Source organism: Lepus europaeus, chromosome 19, assembly GCF_033115175.1.
Source record: "Lepus europaeus isolate LE1 chromosome 19, mLepTim1.pri, whole genome shotgun sequence".
Taxonomy (NCBI): domain Eukaryota; kingdom Metazoa; phylum Chordata; class Mammalia; order Lagomorpha; family Leporidae; genus Lepus; species Lepus europaeus.
The window spans coordinates 58610571-58630485 of NC_084845.1; the positions used below are offsets into that span (position 1 = coordinate 58610571).

The following is a 19915-nucleotide window of genomic DNA, read 5'->3' on the forward strand; positions in this document are numbered from 1 at the left end:
GCCGCAGCAGCCATTGGAGGGTGAACCAATGGCAAAAAGGAAGACCTTTCTTTCTCTCTCTGTCCACTCTGCCTGTCAAAAAAAAAAAAAAAAAAAAAAAGAAGAAGGCAGTAGTAAGGAGAACTGGGAGAAAGACTGTTCTTTGAGTAGTTAAATGCATTTAATTATTTTATTATTTATTTATTATTATTTTTTTTTGACAGGCAGAGTGGATAGTGAGAAAGAGACACAGAGGAAGGTCTTCCTTTTTGCTGTTGGTTCACTCTCCAATGGCCACTGCGGCCGGCGCATCTTGCTGATCCGAAGCCAGGAGCCAGGTGCTTCTCCTGGTCTCCCATGCGGGTGCAGGGCCCAAGCACTTGGGCCTTCCTCCACTGCCTTCCCAGGCCATAGCAGAGAGCTGGCCTGGAAGAGGGGCAACTGGGATAGAATCCGGCGCCCCGACCGGGACTAGAACCCGGTGTGCCAGCGCCGCGAGGCAAAAGATTAGCCTGTTAAGCCACGGCACCGGCCAATTTTTTTCAAGATTTATTTTATTTAGTTGAAACACAGAGTTACAGAGAGCGAGGGAGAGACACAGAGAGATCTTCCATCGAAATGGTCTCAGCAGCCAGGACTGAGTCAGGCTGAAGCCAGGAGTAGGATCTTCTTCTGGGTTCCCATGTGGGTGCAGGGGCCCAAGTATTTGGGCCATCCTTCCACTGCCTTCCAGGGCGTGTTAGCAGGGAGCTGGATTGGAAGTGGAGCAGTCAGTACTTGAGGCAGTGCGCATAAGGGATGCTGACATCACTGGCAACAGCTTAACCCACTATGCCAGGACTTTGGGCCCACATTTAATTATTTTTATAGTATGCTAATTACCTCACAAATAGGGCTTACTTTGTATTTTAGATGAAATATGCTTTACCAGCAGGTTTTTTTTTTTTTTTTTTTTTTTTTTTTTTGGCCTTTCCCCCTTAGATGTTCTTGTCTTGATTAAATTATTGTAAGATAGTATGAGACCCGTATTTGTCCCTAATGCTTGCTTTGTATGTTTTGTTCCTGTTGTCTGTTTGGAAACCTGCTGTATGTTAGAATGAAAAGGTAAGAATTAACCCTCTTTTAGATGGTGCATGCTGGCCTTAGGTCCTTAGTAGCTTTTGTTTATCCATCCACAAATGTGGCTTTTAAAATATACTAATGCTGGAGCTTTGCTTAATACTGTGAGTTACTTACTGGAGCATTTTTGTCTAACTTCTTAGTCCAGTTTTTTGTCTTGTCACTTAAAACTTATGACTCCAAAGTCAGCCTTGAATTTCAGTTGCAGCCTGAATTGTAACCGTACTTTCTGCCTTTCCTGTATCTTCACTTGAGAAACCTTGAGCAGTTTACCAGTATCTTTGGTGATGGCAATTCTAGATCATTCTGGAGCCTTGATACAAAACACTGCTTTTTGAAGTAGGTATTTTAGAGCCATATCTGGGTAACCCCATACTTTAAAAGGCTTCTTACATTCATCTGAGCTTCAATTCAAACTTAGAACTTTTATTTCTCCCTTCCTTGGGCCTAATCTTGCCTGGAAGTTTTGGAATATTTTGAGGTAGAGTAGGTGGGCACCAACTGATTTTCATGGCTGCAGTCTTTCCCTGTGTCATCTTATTTTGTTTGTCCTGTCATCAGTTTAGTATCTTGCATTTTTGTCTAAAAATTAAGCTGAGACCAAGAATTTGTATGATGAACACTTAGATATTTGTGCTTTCTGTCCCTGGGTAATCTTATGTGATGTGCTAACCTTTGGACAGTGAATAAAAGAATTCTTGAATTTAGTATCCCAGGGAATAAAGAACTTCTCCAAGAAATAAACCAGATTTACAAAACAATTAGGGTTATATGTAGCACAAAAAAGCAGACCATTGAGAAGTATGTGAGGTGAGTTGTTTTTTGCACAGAACTTGATAACTAGATAGTCTGGATGTTATTACAACATTTAAAGCAGTTTTAAAAATAATATTCTTACCTCTAGTGTAAGTTGCCCATGGTTGACAGATTTAATAAGAATTTTGTTAGAATTTACAGATTTTTGTGCCTCTAATTTGTCTTATTCTTGGAGTTATCCAAATTAGATTTTTGTTTGAGTGACTAATGAGTCATTTAATTTTGAAGTATCACCACCGAACTTACTTAAACTCATAGATTGTGTTCTCATGTATCTGGAAGTGATCTTGGTGTTTTGCAGGCATGCCTTGGGTATAGCTTGGCTTTTCATTTCAGCTTCATCCTCTTTTAAGCTTGGGAGTTAGAAAAGGACAGAAGCTAAATACAGTGGGAAAATATAATTGAATTGTAACCGAGTTGGGTCTTTTCAGGTTACCCAAAAAAGAGAGGCAATGCAGTTCACTGTTGGCATTTCTTTACTTAATTTTAGGTCAGCACAGTTTTTTTGTTTGTCTTGTTTTTTTTTTTGTTTGTTTGTTTGTTTTCAGCTAAATTGAGTTTTTAATTGGTGACTGGCAAAATTTCTATAGTGACAAACATTTTGGAGTAGGGTTTTAGCATCAAGTAATTGACCAAAAGAAAAGAAATGAGTGCTGATATTTAAAGTGTCTCTAAGTTCTCGTTGGCAGTAAAATTGCCTCTATTATGTGTTATGACTTTAGTGGACAAAGTAAAGAAAGGTTAAGAAGAGAATTCCTGACCATAAGGCAGGTATAATTTCATTGGCAAATTCAGACAAGAAAACAGGCTATAAAGCTGTGTATGTAACTAATTCTGAAGTTAAATAAAAATTATTGCAGATGAGTTAAGAATTGGGTGAGGAAATTATTCATGGCCTGTATCTTCTTAAGATGAAAGATACCATTTTTTTTCTTCATGTGTCTTTTCCATTTGGTTAATGCTGTTGGCTTTGGTGTTCTCTGTTCGTTGAAGAATATAACTGTACCTGTAGAGGATAGAAATTTGTTCTGTTTGAGTTGGTATGCCTTAAAGCTATTATTTTAATGTGTCATCAGTTATATTTTGCTGTGATACATTTTCAAGGGTTTAAATGTTTTTGCCACCTTATTGTGTCAAGTTCTACAGAAGTAGAAATGCAGTATTCTTAGTAGGCATCTGCTTTCCATGAGTTCCATAGGCTTTCTGGGCTACTGTTGTTTGTAATAACTTTGCATATATAATTTCACAGTAAAGAAGTCTGGTTTGTTTGTTTTCAGATAAAATAGATACTTCTTGTGTTTTTGGCCTAAGTACTTCCAGTTATATTTATCAGACACCTACAGTATACTGTTATATTTTTATCAGTAGAATTTGCTTGAACTCAGATCCTTGTACCCTTATTCTAAACAAAAAGACTTATTTATTCATGAGATATTCCTTGATATTCACTTTTTTTGGTGCCTCTTTTTTCCCTGCAGCTTGTGCCCCAATTAGTTCGTATTCTCAAGAACCTCATTATGTCCGGATATTCACCAGAACATGATGTTTCTGGTATCAGTGACCCCTTTTTGCAGGTGAGGTTGAAAAAATTTTGAATAAATATAATGTGAAGTTAATACCAAAGGAACAGACCATTTCCTGTCTCTTAGGTTTGTATTTGGTAGAATTGTGGTAGTCAGATTAATTACATTACTAAATGAGTAGGTGTACAATTCTATATTTTATTAGATTAAGATAGTGAAATTATATTTTTAATATTTACTTGAAAGTCAGAGTTACACAGGAAGAGAGGCAGATAGAGAGAGAGAGAGAGAGAGAGAGAGATGGATGGATTGATCTTCCATCCACTGGTTCACTCCCCAGTTGGCCAGAGCTGTGGCTATCCAAAGACAGGAGCCAGAAGCTTCTTCCAGGTCTCCCATGTGGGTCTACTGCTTTCCCAGGTCATAGCAGAGAGCTGGATCGGAAGTGGAGCAGCCGGGACTTGAACTGGCGCCCAAATGGGATACTGGCAGTTCAGGTGGTGGCTTTACCTGCTACACCAAAGCGCCAGCCCCAGAAATTAAAGTTTTAATATGCTACTTGGACTGGCACCATGGCTAAGTTGGTTAATCCCCTACCTGCAATGCCGGCATCCAGTATGGGCACTGGGTTCTAGTCCCAGTTGCTCCTCTTCCACTCTAGCTCTCTGCTGTAGCCTGGCCCAAGAGGGCAGTGGAGGATGGCCCAAGTGCTTGGGCCCTGCACACACATGGGAGAGCAGGAAGAAGCACCTGGCTCCTGGCTTCAGATTGGCGCAGTGCCGGCTGTAGCGGCCATTTGGGGAGTGAACCAGCAGAAGGAAGACCTTTCTCTCTGTCTCTCTCTCTCTCACTGTTTAACTCTACCTGTCAAATAAATTTTTTAAAAAATATGCTACTTGGACACTTGGAACAATACAACTTTCAGGTGGTGATATTCTTTAGCTGTGGAGTGAAGTCTAGGTTGCATAATAACTTCGTAAGATATAGAAGCATATGTAGTTTCTCTAAAGAGAATGTTGAGAATTCTTCTAATTTTGACCATATCTGATGGGATCTCAGATTTGGATTTTGTACTAAGTGAGATTTCTTTGTGCAAACATAGTTTGTTGATACCTCACATTTCGCATTTTAGGTACGAATTTTGCGGTTATTAAGAATTTTAGGACGAAATGATGATGACTCAAGTGAAGCTATGAATGATATATTAGCACAGGTGAGTAGATCTAACTTACATTATATTAAATTTGAATTTAATAGGGAGTAGTTTGATGATTGCTACTATTTGGAGCTGTTTTTATATTTCTCTGTTGGTGGTTATAATCATAATATATCTCATTACCTCTTGATATTTCTGACAGCATTGTTTTATCACTTAATGTACTGCTCCATGTGTCTCTTCAGGTTGCCACTAATACAGAGACGAGTAAGAATGTAGGAAATGCTATTCTCTATGAAACAGTTTTGACTATCATGGATATCAAGTCAGAGAGTGGACTGCGAGTAAGTCTTTTTTTAAATCTTTTTTTCCCCTAAACTTTTTATTTATTTTGATCGATTTGAACTATAATACTTTGAAATGGGATTTCATTTGGAACCTGACTTTAGGAAGGAATGATGGAAAATGCGTAATGCTGTATGTTTGGTATTTGAGTATTATTGCCTCCCATTGAAGATTTAACAATAATTATTAAAAAGTTTCAAAGAGCTTAGCTGTAGTTAATTATATAGATACTGTTGAATCAAGGAAACTTTTTTTTTTTAAGATATATTTTATTTATTTTAAAGGCAGAGTTACAGAGAGACAGAGAGAGAGAAAGAGAGAGTGGGCTATCTTCCATTTGCTGGTTCACTTTCCAAATGGCTGCAATGGCCATGGCTAGGCCAGGCCAAAGCCAGTAACCAGGAGCTTCATCTAAGTCTCCCACGTGGATTGCAGGGACCCAACCAAGTACCTGGGCCATCTTCTGCTGCTTTCCCAGGTGCATTAGCAGAGAGCTGGATCAGAAGTGGAGCGGTGGCTGGCGCTGTGGCTTAACAGGCTAATCCACGCCTTGCGGCGCCAACACACCGGGTTCTAGTCCCGGTTGGGGCGCCGGATTCTATCCTGGTTGCCCCTCTTCCAGGCCAGCTCTCTGCTATGGCCCGGGAAGGCAGTGGAGGATGGCCCAAGTGCTTGGGCCCTGCACCTGCATGGGAGACCAGGAGAAGCGCCTGGCTCCTGGCTTTGGATCAGCGTGGTGCGCCGGCCGCAGCGCGCTGGCCACGGTGGCCATTGGAGGGTGAACCAATGGCAAAGGAAGACCTTTCTCTCTGTCTCTCTCTCACTGTCCACTCTGCCTGTCAAAAAAAAAAAAAAAAAAAAGAGTACTGATCAATTCTTTTTGTAGGGTGTACCTCAGTTTGACTCTCATATTTTCTCAGAATTTTATAGAATGTGGTTATGCTGTTTTGGCAAAACTGCAGAAGTGATGTGCCCTTCTTAGTTTGTTACAACTGGGAGGTACATGCTATTGTCTCTACTGGTGATGTTAACCTTGATCATTTGGTAAAGTTTATGTCTGCTGGCCGGCGCCGTGGCTCAACAGGCTAATCCTCCGCCTAGCGGCGCCGGCACACCAGGTTCTAGTCCCAGTTGGGGCGCTGGATTCTATCCCGGTTGCCCCTCTTCGAGGCCAGCTCTCTGCTGTGGCCAGGGAGTGCAGTGGAGGATGGCCCAAGTCCTTGGGCCCTGCACCCCATGGGAGACCAGGAGAAGCACCTGGCTCCTGCCTTCAGAACAGCACGGTGCGCCGGCCGCAGCGCGCCAGCCGCGGCGGCCATTGAAGGGTGAACCAACGGCAAAAGGAAGACCTTTCTCTCTGTCTCTCTCTCTCTCACTGTCCACTCTGCCTGTCAAAAAGTAAAAAAAAAAAAAAAAAAAGAAAAGTTTATGTCTGCTGATCTCTGTACTGTAAAGTTATTGTTTTTGCCTTGTAATTAAAATATTTTGTGGGTGACACTTTGAGATTAGGTAAGTACCTGTTCTCCTGAGACTTTTTTTTTTTTTAAGGTGTATTTATTTTTTTGTAAGGTGGAGTGACAGAGAGAGAGACACATACACATTCATTCACTGACTTACTCACCAAGTGGCCACAACAGCCAGGTCTGGACCAGATTGAAACCAAATTGAACTCTATCCTGGACTCCAATCTAGGTGCCAAGGATCCATGTACTTGGGCCATCCTCTGCTGCCTTCCCAGGTGCATTACCAAGAATCTGGATTGGAAGCCTCATAGCCAGGACTTGAACTGGTGTTTCCATGTGGATACTGGCAGTGCAAGCAATGGCTTAACTACTTGTATCATGATGCCGGCTGCTCTTCTGAGAATTAGCCCACCAGAGAAATTTGTCTACAATAATTATTAGGATGGTGTTCTAATGATAATCTTTTCCCCTTATTTTTTCCCTTATTAATTAATTGGAACTAATTAATTAACTCCAGGTAGGCAGTGTCAAAACAGAATTAAATTCAAGATCACCTAGCTGCCATCTGCCAGAAAACGAAGTTTGTGAAGACAAAAAAGTTGGAAATAAATGCTGGTACTGTTTACACAACATGTGAATATATTAATGCCATTGAACTCCACACTTACAAATGGTTATAGGAGTAATTTTCTATAGTGCATGCTTTGTCACAATTAAGAAAAAAATGAAACTGGTATCTATATGAATATGGAACTAGTGCCAAGACAATTTTAGGTGAACAAAGTAAAGTACAAAACAATATATATTATGTTTCCATTTTCAGGAAAGCTAGAGAATGGAAAACATCTAAGTTACTACAGTTATTTGGATACTATAATACTAAACAAAGATAAATTAACTATATACAAACACTGTGTTCCAGTTGGTAATTTTTTATGAGGCTATGAATTTGCAATTCTAATACTAATAAATAAACGAATTAATAAGAACGAGAAGAACGAAGTATGACTTTTTCTTATAATGGATACTTCATATCCATTGAACAGTAATTCCCTTTTCCCCAACACTCCTAGTCCTTAGCAACCACCATTCTGTTTTTGCCATGAATTTGACTCCTCTTAAGTACCTCTGAAGAGATATATAGAAAAACAAAAACACCTCAAATACCAAAATGTTTTCCCTATTCTCACATAGTCATTCAGCACCTAACTTCTGACACCACCTGTATGGGTGCACACCAAACAATTTTCGGGCAGATGGCAGCTAGGTGTTCTTGAATTTAATTCTGTTTTGACACTGCCTACCTGGAGTTAGTGCCTGGTACCACAGATTGAGGGCTTAGTCCCACAAGACTGCCCCTACTTCAGATGTCATTCCCAAACACTGGTTTGATTGACTTGCTTATAAATCTGATTCCCGTAACTTTCTCCTTATATTTGGTTAATTTTCTGGAGTGCCTCAAAGTTAGGGAAATGCTCTACTTACATTTACCAGATCGCTGTAAAGGATGTTACAGAGTGTTTATATGAATAGCCACGTGGGAGGAGGTGCACAGGGCAAGGATGGCTGCTATTACTCAGAAAATTTCAAGGGGTTTAGAAGCGTGTGCCAAGAAACACCAATAAAGACCAAACATACATTTCACGTGTCACAGTACCTCCTCCTCTTACAAGTGGAGTATTTATCTTTCCATTTCTGTCTTCATTTAGCCTAATGTATTCAGGACTCATCCATTTTGTTCCATAAGTCAGAATGCATTTTTAATGACTATATAATGCTCTCTTATATGGCTATACTGTAGTATATTTTGCAAATTTGCTTTAATGGATATTTAAGATGTATTCTATCACTTGTAACTTGCAGGAAGTGTTATATGATTATATTTGCGAGATGAATTCTGAGAAGTGGAATTATTGAAGCATAGGATATATATATATACATATATACATATATATATATATATATATATAATTTTTTTTTGACAGGCAGAGTTAGTGAGAGAGAGAGAAAAAGGTCTTCCTTCCATTGGTTCACCCCCCAAATGGTTGCCACGGCTGGCGCTTGCGCCAATCCAAAGCCAGGAGCCAGGTGCTTCCTCCTGGTCTCCTGTGTGGGTACAGGGCCCAAGCACTTGGGCCATCCTCCACTACCCTCTTGGGCCAGGCCACAGCAGAGAGCTGGACTGGAAGAGGAGCAACTGGAACAGAACCGGGGCCCCAACCAGTACTAGAACCTGGAGTAACAGTTTTCTTCTCCCACTAATATCTAAACCTCCAAACATAATCTTGTAATTACTATTGACAAAGAATATGTTTTTAAGAGTTTCATTTAGATATTTTAGAATTTTTTCTTTTTTGATTGCAGTCTATCAGTTATTGCCTTTAAATAATTTACAGCTGTTAGAAGCTAGGAAATGACCAATGACAAGAAATGATAAAAATATTTACTATTCCTAGATTTTTAACCTATGCTATTTTTCTTTAGGTTCTAGCCATTAATATCCTGGGTCGTTTCTTACTGAACAATGACAAGAATATTAGGTATGTCAACTGAAAATTGCTGATATCTTAGGTGTTGAAACTTAATATTTTCGAGTGGTTTTTGCTTAAGTTTGCACTTGTACTAAGTGACTTATCTAGAACTTTTTCATTTTAATTTTTTTATTTGAAAATCAGAGACAGATATCTTCTATCTGACAGTGCACTTCACAAATGCCCATTTTAGCCAGGGCTAGGCCAGGCTAGAGTCAGGAGCCTAGAGCTCCAACCAGGTCTCCCACATGGGTGGCAGGGACCCACGTGCTTGGACCATCATCTGCAGCCTTGCCAGGGTGTGCATTAAAGGAATTTGAGTCAGGAGTGGAGCTGGCACTTGAACCAGGCTCTGCAGTATGAGATGTGGGCACTCCAGGTGGCATTTAAAAAAAAAAATTTATTTATTTGACAGGTAGAGTTCTAGACAGTGAGAGAGAGAGAGAGAGACAGAGAGAAAGGTCTTCCTTCTGCTGGTTCACTCCCCCAATGGCCGCCATGGCCGGCGCTGCGCTGATCTGAAGCCAGGAGCCAGGTGCTTCTTCCTGGTCTCCCATGCAGGTGCCGAGGCCCAAGGACTTGGTCCATCCTCCACTGCCCTCCCAGGCCACAGCAGAGAGCTGGACTGGAAGAGGAACAACCGGGACTAGAACCCGGTGCCCATATGGGATGCCGGCGCCACAGGCAGAGGATTAACCAAGTGAGCCACGGCGCCAGCCCATCCAGGTGGCATCTTATTCATTGTGCCAGAAACTCATCTTCAACTGGGAATTTTTTTGTCTATTCTTAAAACTATTTTATAAATAAATTAGAGGGTCTTCTTCGTGGCTTAATTTTCTCTCCTATTTATATTGTAAATCAGGAGTCAGCATATTTTTCTGTAAAGGGATAAATGGTAAATGTTTTATAGAGGCCACAGGGTCTCTAAAGCAGCTACTTATGAAATCATCATAGACAATATGTAAATGCTGAACATGATTGTATTCAACAAAGATTGATTTACAGAACAACGGAGGGCTGGATTTTGTAGTGGGGGTGGTAGTTTGTTGACCCCCGCTCTAAATTAAGAAGAAAAATGTAACATTTCAGGTAGCAAATCTGGAATGTTTTTGAGAATTCCAGCCAGGTTTTTTTTTAAGTAGATGTATTGATCAGTAGTATTTTGTTATATTCCTGCTTGCCTTTTTTTTTTTTTTTTTCTTAATCAGGACAGTTTTTTCTTTCTTATGTTGATAATGAAAAGATGTAGAAATAATCCTTGTTGGCATGCTGAATTATGTTTTTCCCAAAGATTTTTTAAACACTAGGGTTTTAAACTAAAATTTTTACAGAGGCAATTTTGATACCAGTATCAAAGCAGAGAAAAACGGGTGGTAAAATAATTTCATGTCACATTCTGAGACTAAGGCAGCTTGAAAAGGCATGTTTAATTTTTATTTTGTCCTAGTACTGAAAGATTTTGAAATAATTGAATCAGTTTTTAGAGGTTTAAGTGGGCTTGACTGAATGCAAATAGAAATCCAAAGCTTCTAATTGTGACTACTTGAGATTATGTGGTCTCTTGTGTCTTCAAAATGTTACCTTTGCATGTACTACCTCTCTCTTTGCTTTTAAATATTTAAAACCGTATACTTTCCCTTGGCCATTAGACATGCTTGTTTTCATTATTTATGAAGGGTAAAACTATCCTAAGTGTTACATTTTAAGTGTTATTTTGTAACTCTGCTTCATCCAGATACGTAGCTCTGACATCATTGTTGAAGACTGTGCAAACAGATCATAATGCAGTGCAGAGGCACAGGAGCACAATTGTGGACTGTTTAAAAGATTTGGATGTCTCAATAAAACGGTAACAGACAAAATCTTTGTCAGTATAGTGTTTTTGTTGAATGGTCATTGATAGTTCTCTTTTCTCCTACTTGATACTTTGCATTCATAAATGAACTCTGATGAATGAATCCTTTTTTTAGTAGTTAACAGGGAGAGGTTTAGGTCAGTGAAGGAGTCCAATAAGAAATAAGTGTACATTGAAGTTGCCCTTGGTTTATTTGTTTTTTAAAGAATTACTTGAGACAGAGGGAGAGATCGTCCATCTGCTCATTCACTTCCCAAATGGCCACAATGGGTGGGGCTGTTGTCAGGCCTAAGCCGGGATCCAGGGTCTTCTTTGAGATTTTCCATGTGGGTGGCAGGGGACCAAGTACTTAGACCATCTTCTGCTGCTTTCCCAGGCTCAGTACCAGGGAGCTGGATTGGAATTGGAGCAACAGGGATTTGAACTGGTGCTCTATGGGATGCCTGCATCTCAAGTGTTGTTTTAAACCATTATGCTACACTCGATGCTGGCCTCTATTCCTTGGTTCTTTGATTAATATAACAGGTATAGACAAGGTGGACGGAATTTTATTTATTAAAAGTACTGTGCTCTGTGTGTTGGAGGATGAAAATATGGAGTGATCCATCGGCTAAGTGTCTTATCACAATGCTGAAACTCACATTGCTGACAGCACACAGTTTTCACAGTGCTTAAGCCCCAGGATACTGGAGGAAGCCAAGTTTCTTAGAGCATTGCAACTAGGAAAAACTATTAAGCAGCTGGTAGCACCTTCAGAAGGAATAAGTCTCTTCTCTAGATGGAGTTTCCTCTTAGAAGAACTATAGATGTTTATAAAACCTAGCTATAGTTTGGCCTCAATAAGCTTTTGGTTGTGTGTAGCTATTGGAACAAAGTAGATTTAAGATTGTTTCTTCATGACCATTCAGTTAGCAAACATTTGTTGATAATGATATTTGTTTTCCTCACAGAACAGATACTAAGTGTGTGGGCAATCTAAAGCTAGGGCCTAGACTCAGTAACACTAGCTTTAAAAAAAATTTATTTGTATTTGAGAGGGAGAGACACATGGGGAGAGAGAGAGAGAGATCTTCCATCTGCTGATTCACTTTCCACTTGGCTGCAACGATTGTGACTGGGCCAGGCTGAGGCTGGAAGCTTGGAACTCCATCTGGGTCTCCCACATGGGTGACAGGGACAGGAACACTTGGACCATCTCCTGTTGCTTTTCCAGACACAGGGAGCTGGATGGGGAGCCTTCCAGCTGGGACTCATAACTGACACTTTGATATGGGATATGAGTGTCCAGATGGTAGGTTAACCCATTTTGCCATATCACCAGCCCTGTGATACTAACTTTTATGTGGTCCTTTTGCTAAGGCTTTTTGGAGTACCCTCTTGGTTGTCAGAGCAACCCAATGAGAGAGACTAAGCAATTGCTTTGATCCTTAGTTTACAGATTAGTTAATGTATAATCCTAAAGAGATCCTATGCCCTACTCTAAATCTTAATGTTTATATGGCACATTCCTAGGAATAGAAATTAGACTTGTTTCTCTACAGTTCATTAGTGTGCTGAAATTCAAAAGTAAAATCTGTGGCTCCTTGACAAGATATATAATAGTACAAGCTCAGATACTGGAGCCAGGCTGCCTTATTTCAAAAGCTGGCTCTACTTTTAATAGACTGGGTCAAATTGTCTAACCTTTGACTGCCTTACTTGTAAAATATAGGTGGAAGAGCATCCACTTGAGAGGATTATGCAGGATTAACTGAATTAATAAGTGTGTGTATATATATATAAAGTTCCAATGCATTGCATAAGAGTAGTAATTTCTATATTTCTCTGAGGATTGAATTTATAATTATTGATATTACTGCTTTTTAAATTTTTTTGGGAGGTTAGCACTATGGCATAGCAGGTAAGCCTCCGCCTGCAGTGCCAGCATCCTATGTGGTCACCGGTTTGTGTCCTGGCTGCTCTTCTTTGGATCTAGCTCTCTGTCTATGGCCTGGAAAAGCAGTGGAAAATGGCCCACATAGTCCCTGCACCCATGTTGGAGAACTGGAAGAAGCTTCTGGTTCCTTGCTTTGGATCAGCCCTGCTCTGGCCGTTGTGGCCATTTGGGGAAGCACACCAGAAGATGGAAGACCTTTCCCTCTGTCTCTCTCTGACTCTCTCTATAATTCTGCCACTCAAATAAATAAATAAATCTTCAAAAATTTATATGCTTTTGAAGATTTTATTTATTTGACAGGGAAGAGAGGCAGGGGGTAGATAGAGAGATACGTGCTGGTCTACTCCCCAAATGGCTTCAATGGCTGGGGCTGAGCTGTGCTGAAGTCAGAAGCCTGGAACTCCATCTTGGTCTTTGATGTGAATGACAGAGGCCCATTGACCAGGGCCATCTACTGCTGCTTTTCCAGGAGCATCAGCAAGGAGCTGGATCAGCTTTGGAGCAGTGGATACAAGAACCGGCGCTCATGTTGGGTGCTAGTGTTGTAGGAGGTAGCCTAACTTGTGGTACCATAATGCCAGCCCCTACTTCTATTTTTTACAAAACTGCCTCTGACCTCCTCTCAGTCTCCTTTTTTTAAAAAAAAGATTTATTTTATTGTTTTGAAAGGCAGAGTGACAGAGGGAGAGACAGCAAAAGAGATCTTTTGTCTTCTGATTCACTCCCCAAATGACCACAGTGACTCGGGCTGGGCCAGGCCAAATGCAGGAGTCTCGTGCTCTCTCCATGTCTGCCATGTGAGTGCCAGGGGCCCAAAGCACTTTGGCTGTCTTCCACTGCTTTTACAGGTGCATTAGCAGGTAGCTGGATCAGAAGTGCAGCAGCTGGGACTGGAATTGGCACTCATATGGGATACCAATGTCACAGGTGGCAGTTTAACCTGCTATGCCATAACAGTGGCCTAGGATTCAGTTTTTATTAATTATATGTTATCTAACTATTTTGTACATGTTAAATTGGTGTTTTTGAAAATTAGGTAATATACAATGTTTGAAATTATTCATCAAATATGAAAAGATACATATGGTAACCTTTCAAGTTAAATACATCCATTTTTACCTGCCTTACCCAATGTGGCAGGCAGTTATAAAATTCTTTGCCCTCATCATTTTTCCCTACTTTCCATGGTCCTCATTCTCCCTTTCATTGTGTTATCCTAATTTTCCTGCTACCATTAGATATATATGTATTGCATCATTTTTGCACAGAAGTGGATGTAATGAGACTACGGTGACTTAATAGATCACATTTAAAGAATAAGGCAGAGAGATACTGTTGTTGAGTAATAATTTTATTGCCTCTCTTTCTGAGTTTCTTAAGTATGCTAAATTTCAGCTTTTTAGAATAAACTGTTGGACCAAAACTGCAGTTTAGAAGAAAAGTGTTGAATGAAGATTCAGAATTTCAAAACTAATTTTGATTACATAAGAATAAGTCTGCTTGGTTGTCTTGCATGTAAGGATTGAGATCACAAAATTGTATAAGGACACTGATACATCTGCCAGTACTTGGTATTCAGAAAGAGCATATCTAGGTCTTTGCTTCATTCCCACTGTTAATATCCTAACTTTTTTCCTTCCTCTGTAAGGCGTGCAATGGAATTGAGTTTTGCCCTAGTAAATGGGAATAATATCCGAGGCATGATGAAGGAATTACTTTATTTTCTGGATTCATGTGAGCCAGAATTTAAAGCAGACTGTGCATCTGGAATCTTTCTTGCTGCAGAAAAGTAAGATTTTATTTTTACCTTTCATGATAGGAGATGCTTGGGACTTTTTGAAAGCATTGTTAAAACTTGGGGGGAAATGGTGTAAATAAGTTTAAAACTTGGAGCGTTTATTTCAAGCTCCCAATTATCAGCTCTGAAAGGCCATTATGTTAGTATTTAATTTTGTTATTAAAAAACAATAAAAACCCCGCTTTTATGAAATCTCCTTTTGTATTTGTTCTTTACTTTTCACTGTGATATTGTTTTTGTGAAGAGAATGGAAAAAATTGCAGGATCTGAATTGTAATTCTGTGCAAAGCTTTTGGAGGAAGCCCCTCAGGATTTCATTTGGATGGCTACTCCTCCTTTCTACTTTGAAAATTTTTTTTTAATTTGACAGGTAGAGTTATAGACAGTGAGAGAGAGAGACAGAAAGGTCTTCCTTCCGTTGGTTCACCCCCTCCCCCCCAATTGGCCTCCATGGCCGTAGCTATGCTGATATTAAGCCAGGAGCCCTGGTCTCCCAAGCGGGTGCAGGGTCTGGGCCATCCTCCACTGCCCTCCCAGGCCACAGCAGAGAGCTGGACTGGAAGAAGAGCAACCGGGACTAGAACCTGGTGCTCACATGGGATGCCGGCACCACATGCGGAGGATTAACCAATTGAGCCACAGCGCCAGCCTCTTCTACTCTGAATTTAAAGGAATAAGGTCCTAGTCCTGTTGTCTGGATCTGTCCCTTTTCTCTCTTCTTCTCTCCCTTCCTTAATACATGATTTGTGTTCTGAGGGAATGGAGACAAAAACTCCCAGTCCTCATCTCAGCTGTTCCAGTACATGTGAAACCCCCGAGTTTGGCTGTGTATTGTTTCATCACCTTTGAAATGGCTTTGGCTGTTAAGTTGGAAGGTGAAATGTTTCCATATATAATCACTTCACCAAGGAGTCTAGAGAGAAGCCTGTAGGACAGGACTATGGCGAGTCACTGAGTATAGGATAGTTTACTGGTTTCAGTGTTCTCACCCTGTGCCATTGTCTTCTCAGGTATGCACCTTCCAAACGGTGGCACATAGACACCATTATGCGTGTTTTGACAACGGTAAGTAGATTGTTCAGTCAGCGTATCCTAAATGCTGGAATGTACTCATAAATGAGGCAGACAAAAGCTGTTGTTTTCATGAAGCTTATATTCCAGTCAAGGAGATAGGAAATACATGGGAAAGATATGAAGGTGCTTCAGAAAGTTCATGGATCAACGGTTTTAAAAGATAATTTTATTTTGGTGTAAAAAATACTGATTTCTATGCATAGTTCCTTCATAATAGGCATTTCCCTGAACTTTCTGAAGAGCCACTTACATATATGATTCTAAAATACTTTTGTACCAAAGTGAACTTACTTTAAAAAAAAAAAAAAAAAAAAAAAAAAGACAAGAAGAAAGACTTTATTTCAAGAAACTGGCATCTTGGGGAAAGAAAGATCCCTTGATTCAAAATGTGATCTTTCCCGAGAACTTATAATTATATTTTTCCATGAAGTTTTAAGTAACCTCTGCTATAATGCAATGGCAGATAGGGATAAATGCTATGCAAAAAAACTAAAGCAGCACGAGGGAATGAAATGCTGGCAGGATAGGCTGAGATATGTGTCAACTGATAAGTATTCGAAGTAGAGCCAGAGCAACTCTCACAGAGAAGTTAATATTTAAGTAGCTTAGTGAAGTGTGGAGCAGGCTGAGCCAGAATGTCTGGGAAGATCAAAGGGAAGTACAGAGAACTGAGCAGCAATAGGCTTGGCCTGCTTGGAAAGCAACATGATGGCAAGTGAAGTCAGCAAAGCTAGAGAACCAGTGAATGGTAGGCTTGGTCAGAGACCAGCAGAGGTGAGATTACAAGGGTGCTTAAGAAAGATTGTGGGAAAGTGCACTGAAAAGATAATGTGTGTTTTCCGTGAACTTTCTGAATTATTCTTAGATCTAGGGCATGGAGCTTGATTTTATTTTTAATATGATAGAAAACCTTTCTGGAGTCTTAGGTGACTAAATTTATTCAGGATTTACAATTCCTGGTTTAGAAGGTATGCCTTCTTTGGTGTTCTTTCAGAACTTTGGGGCTTCTATATCTTTTGGTTTAAAGGAATTAAAGCCTCAAGAGTGAAAGTACACAATGGCCTACAAAGGAAACAGCTATTTATATCTAATCACATGAAGTAAATACTGTAAAGTAGGGGTGGGGCCCTTGGGCTGTATAAGTCCCATGAAATCATCCATTATGACTGTGGGCAGGACTCAAAATTCAGTAAATCTATAGCAGGCTGATTTTTAAGTTGATAATTTTGTAGGGCCCATGAATGATATTATAAATATCCAAATGGCCCTTGCCAGAAAAAAAGGTTCCTCACTGTGGCTCTAAAGGAAAATACTTAGAAATTTGACCATTTTAATAAAAATTAAAAATTTACATAGCAAAAAGGAAAAGATCTAATTTAAAGGGCAAGTGACAACCAGGGTAAAATAATGTTAACATATGACAGGACATTGGTAGTTTAAATCTATAAGTAATTTACAATTAGTAGGAAAAATCAAATACTTTAATCAAATAAGTGGCATTTGAACAGGCAATTCTGTTCATACCTTTTGATTCATTAATGAAGTTTTTAGAAGTTTATCTTAGAAAAATAGAAGGATGCAAAAATGTATATATGGAAGTATCCCAATCTCGTTTTTATTATAATAAGGGAAAACTGGAAACAACTAGTAGTCTCCAAGTGAGGATTAAATAATTATGAAGCACCTATAGGCCAGAATTATGATTTATATGTATTTGTTACTGTGGAATTCTATTTGAGACATAGTAGTTTTCTAGTTTGCTTACAGTGAACTAATTGTTTTTAATTGAAAAACAGAGACAGAGAGAACTCCATCTATACTGGTTTATTCTCCAAATGCCTGCAGTGCCTGGGAATGGGCCATTGCAAGGTCAGATCCTCCATATGGAGGCAGGGACCCAGGTACTTGAGCAGTCACCTGCTGCCTCCCAGGGTGCATGGTAACAGGAAGATGGAATCAGGAACAGCCAGGACTCAAACCTAGACACTCTGGGATGTGATACTGGCATCTCCAGTGGTATCTTCACAGCTAGGTCAAGTGTCTGCCTCAAGGTTACAACAAAAGTTAATAAACTTGATTAATAATTGGGAAAATTGCATTCTGGCAAAAGATACAATGAGACAAGATACAGTTTCATAGTTTTTGTGAGGCCCCAAAGAAGGAAAACATCTATCAAAATTGAAGGACTTGTTTTGTTGTTCTGCTTTTTATTTTTCCTACTGAATACATTCTCTTATTATGATTAAATGAATTTTTTATTTAGCCTGTTGATGTGTTAGATTATATTACTTGATTTTTGAATGTTTGAATCAGCCCTCTATATCTGGAAAACATCCCACATCATCAGTTCTATAATTCTTTTTATACATTGTTGGATTTGATTAACTGTTTTGCTGAGGATTTCAGTATCTGTGTTGATGAGATCTGTTAGTCTATAGTTTTCTTGTAATGTCTCTTTTGACCCTTGTGTGTTTAGAAATATGTCATTTTAGTCTCCAGATATGGGGTGCTAGTGCCACAGATGGAGGCTTACCCTACTATACTATAGTGCCAGCCCTGTTTGTATCTTTTATGCAGCCTGTTTTTAGGTTGTGTGGTTGCAGAAAGTGTTTCAGACTCCACTAGTTTGTAGGACATTCAGGAGACCACGTTAAAAGAAAAGCATAGATAAATAAATAAGAAATATGTGCCATTTCTGAGAGTAGTGTTGTTGGTTCTGTAATATTTGTAAACAATAATTTTTAAAGGACGGTGTGATGTTTTAAATAAACTTGTTTTTAAGAAGTTACTACTTTTTAAGTTCCTTTTATATTAATTTGCCCCTTTGAACTGTGTGTACTTCATGTCTCCATCCCACAGAGAAACATGACTACCATAGTTTGCCTGCATGATTTTAACAATGTTGGGGGTTGTGGGAAGCAAAGAGGGCTTATAATTTAGTTCCCCAGTGAAAACTTCTTAAATTTTTGAGATGTTAGGCCTTAATCTGTTTTGAGTAGAAATGGCTTTTCTTGACATTTTAAACCTTTATAGTTTACTTGTAATTTGGAGAAATATGACTTTTGATAAAATTTAAATACTAAATATATTTAATAAGACTTTAAAGTTTGAGCAACTTACGAACCTGAGAATTAGTACCAAGTTTATTTCTGAGGGTGTTTTGAGGTAGTTTTCTAGCAACAATAGCAGTAGTGGCAAACATTGTTGTCATTGCTGTGTGTTTTGAGAGTGACTGTCTGCATTTCCTTTTAGGCAGGAAGTTATGTTCGTGATGATGCAGTTCCCAATTTGATCCAGTTAATAACCAATAGTGTGGAGATGCATGCCTATACTGTCCAGCGCTTGTACAAAGCAATTCTTGGTGATTATTCTCAAGTAAGTATTTGATTTGTATTTGCTTTTCTTTCTGCTTTATTTCCCTGCTAAGTTTCTTACTGTTAGCACTCTAGGTATGCTCTGTTTAGACCTTTTTGATAAGATGGCCAGTTATTTGCATTAAATATCTTTGTAAAGATTGAAGTCTTTGACAAATGCTGACTTTCTTTTGACAGCAACCTTTGGTACAAGTGGCTGCGTGGTGTATAGGTGAATATGGTGATCTTCTTGTGTCTGGCCAGTGTGAAGAGGAAGAACCTATTCAGGTACCCCTTGTTGTTCGTGGTTAAGGAGGAAAAGAAAGAATATTTTTGGTTATAGGAGGATAATGTTTAGCAGGAAGTTAAGGTTGGTTCCTTGAAAACTTTTTTAAAAAGCTCTATTTTGGGGCCAGCGTTGTGGTGCAGGTTAAAAGCCCTGGCTTGCCGTACCTGCATCCCTCCCTTATGAGTGCCAGTTTGGGTCCCAGCTATTCCAGTTCTGATCCAGCTCCCTGCTGATAAGCCTGGGAAAGCAGCGGAGGATGGCCCAAGACCTTGGGTGCCTGTACTCATGTGGGAGTCTCGGAAAAAGCTCCTGGCTCCTGGCTTCAGATTGGCTCAGCTCCAGCTGTTGCGGCCATTTGGGGAGTGAACCACTAGATGGAAGACCTCTCTGTCGCAACCTCTCTCTGTAACTCTCTCTTTCTTTCTTTTTTTTTTTTTTAAGATTTATTTTTATTTATTTGAAAGAGTTACAGAGAGAGGTAGAGACAGAGAGAGGTCTTCCATCTGCTGAGTCATTCCCCAGATGGCCGCAACAGCCGGAGCTGCGCAGATCCGAAGACAGGAGCCAGGAGCTTCTTCCAGGTCTCCTAAGCGGGTGCAGGGGCCCAAGGACTTGGGCCATCTTCTACTGCTTTCCCAGGCCATAGCAGAGAGCTGGATGGGAAGAGGAGCAGCCGGG

General features: G+C 39.7%; 1 protein-coding gene and 1 non-coding gene across 2 annotated transcripts in view; both read left to right on the forward strand.

Annotated features, from left to right (window-relative positions):
* AP1G1 (adaptor related protein complex 1 subunit gamma 1) overlaps positions 1 to 19915 on the forward strand; it is a 102735-nt gene that overhangs the window by 57835 nt on the left and 24985 nt on the right. Inside the window, exons 7-15 of the mRNA XM_062177343.1 lie at positions 3393 to 3488; positions 4570 to 4650; positions 4839 to 4937; positions 8886 to 8941; positions 10668 to 10781; positions 14372 to 14512; positions 15532 to 15586; positions 18848 to 18970; positions 19147 to 19236. Of these exons, the coding sequence (XP_062033327.1) occupies positions 3393 to 3488; positions 4570 to 4650; positions 4839 to 4937; positions 8886 to 8941; positions 10668 to 10781; positions 14372 to 14512; positions 15532 to 15586; positions 18848 to 18970; positions 19147 to 19236 (855 nt within the window). The remainder of the gene's footprint in view (positions 1 to 3392; positions 3489 to 4569; positions 4651 to 4838; positions 4938 to 8885; positions 8942 to 10667; positions 10782 to 14371; positions 14513 to 15531; positions 15587 to 18847; positions 18971 to 19146; positions 19237 to 19915) is intronic.
* Positions 11360 to 11445, forward strand: LOC133748915 (small nucleolar RNA SNORD71). Its single transcript, XR_009864521.1, has one exon. It is a non-coding gene; the product is annotated as a small nucleolar RNA SNORD71 (small nucleolar RNA).